Raw genomic sequence first — 12,762 nt, 5'->3', positions numbered from 1 at the left:
GCTCCGGCCCTGTATGGTCCCCTCGCCCTCCTCCTTCCTCTAGCTCCGGCCCTGTATGGTCCCCCCGCCCTCCTCCTCCTTCCTCTAGCTCCGGCCCTGTATGGTCCCCCCGCCCTCCTCCTCCTTCCTCTCGCTCCGGCCCTGTATGGTCCCCTCGCCCTCCTCCTTCCTCTAGCTCCGGCCCTGTATGGTCCCCCCGCCCTCCTCCTCCTTCCTCTAGCTCCGGCCCTGTGCGGGTCAGACAGGAACAATATGGCGCCGGGAGCAGCGTTAGCCTCTGGACCAGTCGTTGTCTGAAAGACTGGCGATCCGGCAGGATGAACCTCTGCGCCCAATATCTCCGGTAAGCTCGGTGCGGTGTGTTGTCCCGGTTCACCGCGCGGTGCGGGTTCGGTCAGTAACGGACATTTTAACGCCGACAGGTGAATTGTTTTGTTCGGCGGCTAATGCTAAAGCTAGCCTGTTTGGGGACCACCCCCTTAGCTAAACGTTGGCGCTAGCTAGCTTCATACATCAACAAACAATCGATGCGACCGCGCGTTGTCACCTCGCTCACATTTATATATAAATCTATTAGCTACATTTAATTAACCGCACAGGTCGGTGTCGTTAGAGGCAGGTTTAGTGTTCGTTGGTGTGATTTTAAAGCTAAATTAGCCGCCACAGAGAGACGCTCTGTGTTATTGCTAGTTAGCTTTAGCTTGCTAGCGTCTGTCTGCGTATGTCATGTTAGCATGAGATGCTGTTACACGTTACATGTCATTTGTGTTAATTAACAGCAGCTTCTTTCATGTGTAGCTGCCGGTTAAAGCTCATGTGTGTGTGTGATTAAACATCTCCGTGATTGCAGTGTTGATTAGCAGCGGGCGGTGTGTGTTAGCTGTTAGCTAGCTGACGGGTTTGTAACGAAGGTTTGTTTGTTTGTATTCCGTCGCATTTTGGATCCAGGGATTAGCCTGAGCCCGATATCACCACTGCGCCCTCCTGCCGACATTTGATACGAGCTGTTAAATGTTTTAATGCAGCGGATGGACGCGGAAGTGATGTCAGCTCGTTAGCTGTTAGCTCTTAGTCACCTGTGCGTTGTTAATATATGAGAAGGAGTGCTGAGTGTTAGTAATGTCACTGGCATGTGTGAGGTGGAGTATGGTCATGTCCTGAGTCTCTGATGGACCCGTCTAACTTCCTCCTTCCTCTCTGTTTACATCCGAGCAGACAGGCAGAGGCCCTGAAGGCTGACATGACAGGTAGGTCTGCACCATCACCTCCATCATCTCCCTCAGAGAATGAACACGACTATTGAGAGGGTTATAATCTGCTGCCACAGAGGCTGATCAGGTCCAGTCAGATGTGTGAGAGACTCTTCTGATGCCTTTAGGCCAGTGTTGGAAATTAACTTCTGACCAGCCACCACTCAGTCATCACCCTCGCATGTGTAACTAACTGCAGTGTTAAGTTTGTCTGTACAAAGAAAATAAAACAAGCTTATCAATGTTTATTTCTCTCCCTCACACAGACACACTTAAAATGCTCAAAATCAAACTGCAGACAGCCAAGCAACAACATTATTACTATGATTATTGTTATTATTATTATTGTTGTTGTTATTATTATTATTATTTATCACTAATGAATTACCTTCTCTCTTTTGGTGCACCGACTGGAGTTGTCTGGTCTCTCTCTCTGGCTCTGTGACCTCTGTTTTCTGTGATCGTATCGCACCAGGTTCACATGTCTTTGTGTCTTCCCTCTGCATGGACAGCCCAGTTTTATGAAAAGACCTTCTTGTCAGCAGTGAATACTTCTTTAATATTCACTGTCAGGTGCACAGTAATGCCTCTAACAAGCAGGAACAAACTTGAGCAAAGCTCTTTCTCAGACTTCACAACAGAAACAGAAGGTCAGTGTTGGGTTAGACCTGTTGGAATACCAGCTGAACAATCCCAGTTTGAGCCTCTTCAGTCTGAACACTGAGTCGACTGCAGGGGGCCGACTCAGTGTTCAGAGCCCAGCTGCTCCGCTGTGGTTCAATAAAGATCGAGGGTCACTGAAAACAAACTCAGCATCATAGTTCACACAGTATTGTCCTCTGTCATGACACACTGGGTACGTTTACATGCACACTAATATTCCCCAGAAGCCCAGCAGCATCATGTCGCTCTGTAGTGTGATTTTAGATGGCGTGACGACAACATGGAATCAAAAGAGCTGTGACAGGCGTGACGTGTAACACAACAGCGTCAGCTCCATCACCCCAGCGATTCTGTCACCAGGTTTTTCAAAGTGAAACATTCAGAGAGATCAAATCATGGACTTTCCTTCCTTTACTCAGTTATTTCAGATTCTGGATCTGAATCACTTTAAAAACCCTCTGCAGCGAGTAATCGATGATGAAATTGTGAAAATGTTGGTTTTGGCCCGTTTTATGCACCGGTGAAAAAGTTTTGCTCTTTTCCTTGTCTGGAAATCTTGGAACAGTGTTAAATGAATAACTAGCTAAACTGTTTTGTGTCTGAATTAGTGAGAGCTGTTAATGAATCTAATTAAGCACATATTGTGTCAGGGTTGCCATATATTATGATTTTTATAATAACTTCCAGCTTTTACACCAGACCAGTGGATTGATTCGTTTCACCGCTCACTTTCCCTGTTTTTACCATCCAGTGAGATTTATAGCTTTGCGTGGTGTTTGGATACCTGCCAGAGTGTCTGTCTGAGGGAACGACAGTCAGAGCGCACCGACACAACTGATATGCAGGATGATCACACGTGTGAAGTTGCATAAAGGAGAACAACAACTTCCTGAGTGTATAAACAAGTTTGTCTAAAACTGGAAAAACAATTCAAACATTAAGTAAGTCAGCAGGATTTGAAGATGACGACACATTTGATGCCAACTTTCAGGACTCAGCCGATTCTGTTGCTGTTGAAGCATTTCTCTCTGTGCTGAGGGTCAGTAACAGGCCCTGAGGTCACGAGGTCACATCCTCCAGCTGATTTCCATCTGTTTCCTGTCTGCGCGTTAGATTCAAAGCTGGGGGCGGCAGAGGTGTGGACGTCCCGGCAGGCCCTGCAGGATCTGTACCAGAAGATGCTGGTGACCGACCTGGAGTACGCTCTGGACAAGAAGGTGGAGCAAGACCTGTAAGCTGCTCCGCCTGCATCACAGCGTCAGAGATGGAACAACACTTTAATCAGGAGAGTAGGTGGAGTTATTAGCTGGTGTGTTTTTCTGTGTGTGCCTGCAGGTGGAATCATGCTTTTAAGAACCAGATCACTACGCTGCAGAGCCAGGCCAAGAACCGAGCCAACCCCAACCGCAGCGAGGTCCAGGCCAACCTGTCGCTGTTCCTGGAGGCAGCTAGCGGCTTCTACACACAGGTGAGAGTCATTTGGAGTTTCATTTGCTCTGAGGGACTTCTTTAGCTCCTGTTCCAGAGCAGGTTCTCTCCCAGCACAAGAGGAACGTAAAGAGTGACCAGGGTTGCAGCGTTATACTGTGATGTAAAAGTTGATGCTTATCATACTGTGTGCATTACCTCATCTGTGATATTAAAAAAATTTAACTGGATGGAGAATCTCCCCTTTATTTTAATTATTTTCTAAGGGGAGAGTTTTTACACAAACTTCCATTAACAAAATTGTTTCAAGTTGTAGTAATAAAATGTTTTCGTGTTCTTGTTGGTGGTGTGAACACAAGCAGAGAAAAGGCCCCTGAAGGTCTGTGTTCTGGGGGGAGCTCCCCAGTGAGCAGTCCCCCACAACAGATCTGTCTGAAAACGCTTATTGACGGTAGTGCAGTTTTAAATCCCTGCTGTCACAGATTAACGAGCGTGCTGGCTCTTTTCCTCCATATGCGCCCCCCTCTGATCCCACAGAGAGCTGCAGCTCCTCCAACTCAAAGCTCTGCAGAACTTTACAGTCAGATGAAAAAGATAGGGGGAGGAGTCAGACATCTGGAGGGAGCTTGGAGTAGAGCTGCTACTCCTTCATGTTGAGGTGGTTCAACATCTGATCAGGATCCTCCTGGGCGCCTCCTGTTAGAGGTGTTCTGGGCATGTCCCACTGGTAGGAGGCCCCGGGGCAGACCCAGAACACACTGGAGGGATTATAGATCTCATCTGGTCTGGGAACGCCTCAGGATCCTCCTGGAAAGTGTTGCTGGGGAGAGGAACGTCTGGGGTGCTTTGCTCAGCCTGCTGCCCCCTCTGATGTTTAGAAGTTTCTCCGTGGTGAGTGTGATCAGAGGGTAACAGGGGATTTATGGTTGTGTGTAGACCCTACGCACACTGCCTTTGCTGCTGTGAGCATTTTTACATCTGCGGTGGTGTGTCTGTGTCAGTCTGCAGTTACACCTCCAAAACGCTAGATGGCGGTGGAGGTTTCCATGAAGTGCTGTAAAGTTTAGTTGATTCAAAACACACAGTAAACACACATTAAACACACAGTAAACATGGCTTAATAGAGACAGCTTCAAACACAAATCAGCTTCACTATAACTCACTCTACTCATATGAAGCCAGGGACAACAGCAACATTTAACAAAGGTAACGGCACACAATTTGGTTCCATTACAGCTCACAAGGTTCACTGACAAAACAACTGTCTGATACTAAACACATTTTCCAAACAACAACACAACATGCAACAACATGCTAACGTTATTAGTACCAGAGAGCGCAGTACTGAGGCTGCGATTCAGTCGTAGCAGCCTTGTGCCTTCGACCGCATCACAGCCGTGCTGATATTCAGTCCAACAGCACCACCTCGAGTGTGATCCTGCTTTTATCCAACAGTTCTACAAGCATCATTCATCAACAGTAAAAAGCAGCAACAGGTTATCGTTTGTTTACTTAATGATTTATTTGAATAGTTTGGCAGCTGGACCGGGACTGGACTGTTGCTGCACACCAGCTTGCTGCTCTGTGTATATTGACACGTTGCCACAGACCAGCTGCTGTGTGTCATGTAGGCTACATCTGTGTGTCGTGAGTGAAACCGACCAGTGAAATCAGTCTGTTGACAGTCTCTTTGGTCGAGTACCTGGGATGTGATGAGTTAACAGCTTAGGCCCTGATTACACAGAGAGTGTTTAGCAGCTGGAGGCACCTTTTTGTAATCGTTTTAATGAGAATGAAGCTTTTTGCAACACGCCTCCCAATTCTGCGCTCTCAGCGCCTGGCATTTTTGCCTGAGCGCTCTGAACTCCTTGAGTTGAAAAAACTTCAAGTCAAAATGGAAAAACGCGACATGTCATCTCTTTTTTTGTCATCGTTTTCCACTGTCCAATGCGATGACTTGAGAGGCGGGTAGTGTTGCACGGTATACCGGTACTAAAATAGTACTGTGGTACTAGAGTATTCCAAACGGTACTATACTGCATTTGGAAAATACCGGTACTTTTTAAATTGATTCAATTCATTCATTTATTTTATTCATTTATGCACACAAACGCCTTTCTTGTTCCTATTGGAGCACAGATTGCACAAGTGGTGTGTATGACAACACCTGTATCAACATTCGCAGCTGGTGCACGTGAAAAAAGACAAGAGAAAGTCTGCCTCGCAAAGGGAGACAACACGAGACAACACAACTTGGTGGAACATTTGAGTTACCAAACCGTGACGTCCGTACCGAGGTACTTACCGAACCATGATTTGTTGGTACCGTTACACCCCTACTATTTATTGTTCTAAAGGTTTGTATCCTTTTCCTTAGGAAAAGCATACTATTTATTGTTCTAAAGGTTTGTATCCTTTTCCTTAGGAAAAGCACCGAAGAGTATCGAAAAGTATTGAAATTCATATTGGTATTGGTACCGAAACAAAGATTTTGGTATCGTGACAACACTAGAGGCGGGGCTTCTGTGGCGCTCATGGAATAACTCCTGTCCAATCAAAATGCTCCGTCAGAACTATCTGTTGTATAAACCAACTTAAAGTTGTACCGCCACTTGCTGTGTCAGGTGTGTAGATGAGTCAGTGTGAGCCGTCCGGCTTTATATGATCTGTGATATTTACCAGCCGTAACTTCATTATCAGAATATTCCATGATGAAATAAATTTCCCATGGTACATCCCGCTTCTGTCGGCAGGAAACTGTTGACAGTGTTGATGTATCTGATGTTCTTCCTGTTGGTGACGTTCATGGACTCTGTCTCACAGTCAGCAGCTGCTGGTCGACGTTGTTCACCTGCATTTCTTCTATAAATCAAAGCAGTGGATATCGGCCGTCCTCCACTTGATTGTCCTTGACTTTAACGTCCTGCATTAGTCCATTCTGACTATTGTCTGACTGAGGTGAACAGATGTGTCCTCACAGCTGCAGCGTGTTTTTGAGGTCTGGAATCAGAAGTTTTGCTCCTTCATTTGATTTCCTGTTACACACGAGCGCTGATGGAATTTACCTGAATGATATCGATGATCTCTCTGTCGGGTAAAGCGTGCGTCTCTGTGTGGAACATGTGGACGCTGTTTACAATCTGAGCTTTGCCAGATATTGATTTGACATGTCAGTGAAATCATAGTTTTGTCTGTGGTGTCTGGCTCCAGGAGAGAGATCAGTGACTGAGAGGATCTGGTCTGTGCTGCCCACTCCTAACACCATATGTGCAGAATCTCAACCCTGATGTGAATCATACCTGAGAAATCAAGATGTAAACTAATCTGTTAAAATATGAATGCGTCCTGATCACTGATGGTGTGACGCCCAGAGACATCAGACTATGAGACGCAGTGTCCTCTGGATAAACAGTCTTCTGCTGTGTTGTCTCCAGTTACTGCAGGAGCTGTGCACCGTGTTCAACGTGGACCTACCGTGTCGTGTCAAGTCGTCTCAGCTCGGCATCATCAGCAATAAACAGAGCAACACCAGCGCCATCGTCACCCCGCAGCCCAGCTCCTGCTCCTACATCTGCCAGCACTGCCTCGTCCACCTGGGAGACATAGGTGAGAGCGTCCACGTCCTTTGATCAGTGTTATCAGGTCTGACAGGCTGGTAACTTAATCACTGATTTTACACCTCCCCTGAAATAACAAATCACATCTCAGTTTCATTCTTGTTTGTATGTTTCAGCACGTTACCGTAACCAGACCAGCCAGGCCGAGTCGTACTACCGACATGCAGCTCAGCTGGTCCCATCAAACGGTGAGTCTCACACGCCATGTTTGTGCTAAGCTAGGCTAAAGGCTGTCTGAGTGTGTCTCTGGAAACACTCAGGAGGTGGGAGCAGACACGAGGGGTTTATGTCTGCAACTCTCTGAGTGTCCTTGTTGTTGAAAGCAGTGATACAAATGCTTTGCTCTATTTACCATAATACATCAACCCTGTTAACTATTAACCCTTTGAACTCTGAAATAGAGAGACCCGCAAGTGCCCACGCTGGTATTTTTGCTTACTGTGATGTCATTACTGGGAATATCTTCAAATGCTTCATGTCCCTAAAATCTGCACAACCTGAGCTAAAAGTTTCTGTTAGTCAGTAAACCAGAATGATAATGATTAATAGAAACAGGTCTTTTCCTTTAAATTTTTTTTTTACAAAATGGAAATACAAAACATACTGATCCAAAAGATTTTTAAATGTATAAACAGAGAAAATATTTCTCAACACTCCCTCAGTTATGAACTGAACTATGTGCATTTTTCAGTTTTTGAGATACGCTCATTTGTTTGCATTCATTCCTTTGGCATCATCGTGGTTTTGCACCACTTTTAACATAACGAAGTGACATCATTGCGAGCGTACAACGTGACGACAGGACAAACAGAAGCCTGAGCTTTCTGCTGCAAAAAGAATGAATGTTGTAACTCTTATGGTTTTAATTGTTGGACAGCCATTACAGGGAGCACTCTGTGGAAATTATGTGTAATTACGGCATAATACTATCAAATAAACCTGGAAAAACATTAATTAAAAAATGATTAAAATCATTGAAAGTTTTTGAAATTTCTTGCGTGTGATGTTATTGTTGCTGTAATCTTCTGTATATAACGTCCATCTAATGTAACGTAACGGCAACTTTACTTTCTGTAGCAGTCGACGTCCCGCTGCTCTGATATGCGTCAATGTGTGAAACTGTTTTGTTGAACATCACGTACATTTCTTATTTTTATTTTTTGCCTCTGCACCAACGATAGCTCGGGTTGTCCATCTGTCCGCGTGTCTCATTCTCGTGAACGCAATATCTCAAGAGCTCCTTGAGTGAATTTCTTAAGATTTGGCTCAAACGTTGGACTGAAGAATAAACTGATCAGAATTTGGTGGTCAAAGGTCAGTGTGACCTCACAAAACATGTTTTTGTCCATAACTGAAGAATTCATTCACTAGTTCTGACCAAACTTGACACAAATGTCTAACAGGATAAAATAATGAAGGTCAAAGGTCAAAGGTCAGCTTGACTGTGACATCATCATGTTTTAACGTCATATCTCAGGAACAGAAGGGGAGACATTTGGTCAGATACTGAATTGGTGACTCTAATCTTGAAACTGTGCTGATTGTATAGATCTTCTGTGTGTGAAGCATCCATGTTTTCACTGACATGGATGGAGACTGTCAGAGACACTGGACTGGTGGGCGGAGTCATACAACCACGGGGTGGACTGGTGGGCAGAGTCATACAACCACAGGGCAGTAGCTCTGATCAGTTTCAGTCTGTGACAGTGTTCTCCACAGTGTATTTTCATTTAGTTTGTGATAATAACCCTGCTTCCACCCTCTGAACCATAAACTATTCCAGCACGTTAGACAGCTCTGAGTTTAGAGCGGCCATGTTTGTAGTTCCTCCCTGTGTGTGTGTGGTGTAATGCTCCTGTGTGTCTCTTGCAGGTCAGCCGTACAACCAGCTGGCCATCCTGGCCTCCTCTAAAGGAGACCACCTCACCACCATCTTCTACTACTGCCGCAGCATCGCAGTCAAGTTCCCCTTCCCAGCAGCCTCCACCAACCTACAGAAGGCCCTGTCCAAGGCTCTGGAGAGGTAACAGCACAGAAACCAGTTTTCTCTGAGGGCCCGTACACATGCTGCGTCTTTAGCTGCCTGGAATATGCGAGGTCGGGCACTGTGTGCGACTCTTGTGCCTACTGTGTGCCAACTTTCAAGAGCACAGAGGCAGGTTGTGTCTGAAGCACCAGCCTACTTACATGAAATCCTGCGTGCAGAGCTGATCTTCTTCCAGGAGCTGCTTTGTATTGGGCCTAAAATATTGTCAGTAGGACAGATGTAAAGCTCTTACCACAGACTGATATTACTGAAGAAGGAAAGATATCTGCCGGCTGTGATTGGTTGTTCCCCGTCACATGACATGCTGTGTGTGCTGCTGCGTTCCAAAAGTCAAACTCAGTTTATCTCAGGGTACAGTCGTCGTACCCTAAGAAATAGGCCCTCGGGAACGTGTGCATGTCGTGGCAGCATCGCTCTGGCGTTTGAGTGAGCCTGCCTCATGTCTACATTAAAAACAACAACAAATGCGGCGTGTGTACGGCCCCTAAATGTAAGGCTTTGATTTAACCTTCGTTCCCTCTGTGAACATGGTGTTTGTCTGCAGTATTAAATCCTCCGTCCTCCGTCTGTGTCTCTGCAGCCGTGATGAGGTGAAAACCAAGTGGAGCGTGTCAGATTTTATCAGGGCCTTCATCAAGTTTCACGGTCACGTCTACCTGAGCAAGAGTCTGGACAAGCTCGACGGTCTGCGGGAGAAACTGGAGGAGCAGTTTCAGGTGAGACAGAGACAGAATCCATCACTTGTGTCTGTTGTGCCTGTTTTTTCCTCATGCGCAGAGTATTTAAAAAGGTACTGTGTGTGTGTGTGTGTGTGTGTGTGCGCGTGCAGAGGCTGATCCTGCAGAAAGCCTTCAGTTCTCAGCAGCTGGTCCACATCACCGTCATCAACCTGTTCGAGCTCCACCACCTCAGAGACCTGACAGCTGACGGCAGTGAGCAGAGCTACAGCAGCGAGCAGCAGATCAGCTGGTTCCAGCTGCTCGGACTCTTCAGTAAGAAACACACAAACACACACACACCACATTCTCGACATCATTTCACACAGAATGTGTCGTGAATAAACTGCACGAAGATGAAAAAGAATTTGCTGATGAGACTGTTGCATCAGAGACATGAACGTGCTGTGACGTGAATATGAGACTGTTGACTGCTTATTTTAAAAACAGTTTTTCACCACAGTGAGACAGTTTGAATTAGGGATGCACAATATGGATTTTTTCCAACCGATTTTATCCAACAGATACTTACCTGCTTCCATGGCCGACTCTTCATACCTGCTAACATCAGGTCCACCCTCACTGGCCCCGCCCCCGTATAGCCCTACACTACAGATGAACATCATAAACACAAAATGAGTTTAATCAGTATTAAATGTGACGTTAACAGTGAGACAGAGGATGATGATGATGAAGCCCAGTGTTACTGTGTAATTCTCTGGTGTGTCAGTAAAGTGTATAAACTACACAGCAGAGTGGAGTCTCTACTGACAGAGACAAACACTGACAGCTGATGAACATCAACATCTGCTGGATCACATGTTCATATCGTCACGCCCAAGCGCCGTCTCACTGTCCCACCACAGACCAGCCGACAGCTACTGTTGACTCACCTCACACATTAACACTCAGGTCTCCAGAGTCAGCCCCAAAGCCAGGCCGCCCGCCCTCAAGCGGGTAACCCCCGACGACCCTGTTTCTCCCCCTCAAACAAGCCGTGTGTGATGTGAGAGTCTCCTCCCCTCAGTCTGCAGGAGACCAGAGAGAAATGTGTTGTTAAAGTCTCTCAGTACGTCTGTAGCTTCTAACTGAAGCTCTGTGGTTTGGAGTTTAGTTTCTCTCCTGCGTCCTGTTTCTACATATCTGCTTTATTTTACTGTTTCATGTTCACTATCGGCCGGATTAGAAGTTGTGTGAAGCTGCTGATTGAAAACTCAACATTTCCTTATTTTGCTGCTTCATAATAGAAGTTTTTACATAATAAAATAACAGGAGACTTTTATTTTTAAAACTCTCGGAATTAAGATATGTTTATCACAGAATTAGTGAAACTTTTATTCGCAGCTTTTCTTCAATTAAGACGAGTGTAATAACACAGCAGGGAGGAAGAGTGAAAGCAGAAACAGCAACAGTGAGATGATGATGATGATGAGGAGGAGGAGCTGCAGACAAACAGCTCACCTCCAACAGGTAAACTTCTTTTACCTGCCCTGCTGTGGAAAAACACTTGAAGCAAAAATAACAGGAGACTGTAGCTGTGGATCAGCAACTGAACATGTAGAAAACACCCTGATATATATTGATATATATCGTGTATCGACATTCAGCCTGAAAATACCAGGATATGGATTTCTGTCCCTGTCGCGCAGCTCTACGCTGCACCCATTTTAGATGATATAAGCAGCCTTAAACCATACGATGAATCACTGAGGTGATGTTAACGGTATTTATCAAAGCATGTTGTCATATGAGACGTGTGATTGGCTGAAGCTGTTTTATTGCAGGTGGAAACACCAGCAGATCTCATCAGTCTCTGTTGGCTTCAGCCCAACTGTCAGTGCCGCAGCAGCCACTGTGGCAGAAAACTGTCTTTATGTCCAGAAGTCTCAGTGTCCTGCTGATGGTTGGTCGTTCATGGTGTTTGTCTTCCTGTCCCCTCAGTGTCCTTCCTGGGCGTCATGTGCAGCCGAGCTCTGCTCAACAAGAGCCGAGGGGAGGAGATCATGGGGGAGTGTCCTCTGCCGGCAATCAAAGTCTCTCTGGACTGGCTCAAACTGAGACCCAGCGTCTTCCATGAGGCCGCTGTGGACCAAAGGCAGCAGTAAGTCTTCTGTCCTGTTGTCGATATGCTGGGCTGTACGGTCACTTCTGAATAGGAAGTTTAACTCCTCTTCCTCTTCCTGTCTCTCAGCATCTGGCCCTGGCTGGTCTCCATCCTCAACAGTTTCCAGCCCAAAGAGGACGATGTGTCCTGTTCCTCAGGTAGGACACCCGCCACTATTGATTCTTCATTTAGTTCTGTGATCGATTCCTCTGATCTGAGCCCTCTGCAGGTTACTGTTGGGATTTAGAGAAGTGGACAATGAGCACAGGAGCAGCTGTGGGGAGTGTGTGCAGATAAACACAAACACCATTCATCTAAACACACTTTACTAACATGGTGACACAGACCTGGGTGAAAATCGGCAAAGTTTGACCTTAAAGCCACAGTGTGTAGGAGTGTCTCCCATCTAACGTTGAAATCATATATTGCATTCAAACACATAGCGCACTCTAGCACCTCACTGTTTCAAACGCGTATTGCAACTACGGTAGCTGCTGTGTACCAAAAATCGATTGATGAAACCATGTCACCCAATACTTCATGGAGTATTCATTCAGGCTCCTACACAGACACACATGACGCGAGACCATGCTGGCTTTTGTAAGACTGTTGGGGCGGGTGTAAATCCAAACAAACCAATCACGTCTTGTCTTTTGACAACTAACAAGTGGCTCAACCTAATAATGTAATGTGTGTGTGTCACATGTGTTCAAGCTGAAGGTGTGTTTGTTTTCTCTGCAGTGACGCCCCTGCCAGAGGAGTTTGAGTTGCAGGGTTTCTTGGCGCTCCGCCCGGCTCTGAGGTACTCCACTTTGTCATTTAGTGTTTGGTTGAATGTTCAGTGTTTGGATGAATGTTCAGTGTTTGGATGAATGTTCAGTGTTGGGATGAATGTTCAGTGTTTGGATGAATGTTCAGCGTTTGGATGAATGTTCAG

General features: G+C 45.9%; 1 protein-coding gene across 2 annotated transcripts in view; it reads left to right on the top strand.

The window, feature by feature from the left end:
- Positions 1-210: 210 nt before the first annotated feature.
- smg7 (SMG7 nonsense mediated mRNA decay factor) overlaps positions 211-12,762 on the top strand; it is a 31,842-nt gene continuing 19,290 nt past the window's right edge. Inside the window, exons 1-12 of one of the 2 annotated variants that reach the window (XM_050074445.1) lie at positions 211-343; positions 1,216-1,247; positions 3,027-3,144; positions 3,249-3,381; positions 6,776-6,947; positions 7,075-7,146; positions 8,831-8,981; positions 9,586-9,721; positions 9,835-9,997; positions 11,663-11,822; positions 11,913-11,983; positions 12,567-12,627. In XM_050074445.1, the coding sequence (XP_049930402.1) occupies positions 318-343; positions 1,216-1,247; positions 3,027-3,144; positions 3,249-3,381; positions 6,776-6,947; positions 7,075-7,146; positions 8,831-8,981; positions 9,586-9,721; positions 9,835-9,997; positions 11,663-11,822; positions 11,913-11,983; positions 12,567-12,627 (1,295 nt within the window). In that variant the 5' untranslated portion in view covers positions 211-317. The remainder of the gene's footprint in view (positions 344-1,215; positions 1,248-3,026; positions 3,145-3,248; positions 3,382-6,775; positions 6,948-7,074; positions 7,147-8,830; positions 8,982-9,585; positions 9,722-9,834; positions 9,998-11,662; positions 11,823-11,912; positions 11,984-12,566; positions 12,628-12,762) is intronic. The other variant, XM_050074444.1, reaches the window with a different exon arrangement.

This window comes from Epinephelus moara, chromosome 21, assembly GCF_006386435.1.
Source record: "Epinephelus moara isolate mb chromosome 21, YSFRI_EMoa_1.0, whole genome shotgun sequence".
In the NCBI taxonomy this organism is placed as follows: Eukaryota; Metazoa; Chordata; class Actinopteri; order Perciformes; family Serranidae; genus Epinephelus; species Epinephelus moara.
Note: the sequence above shows the minus strand (reverse complement) of the source record. Positions and strands in the feature narration are given on the sequence as shown.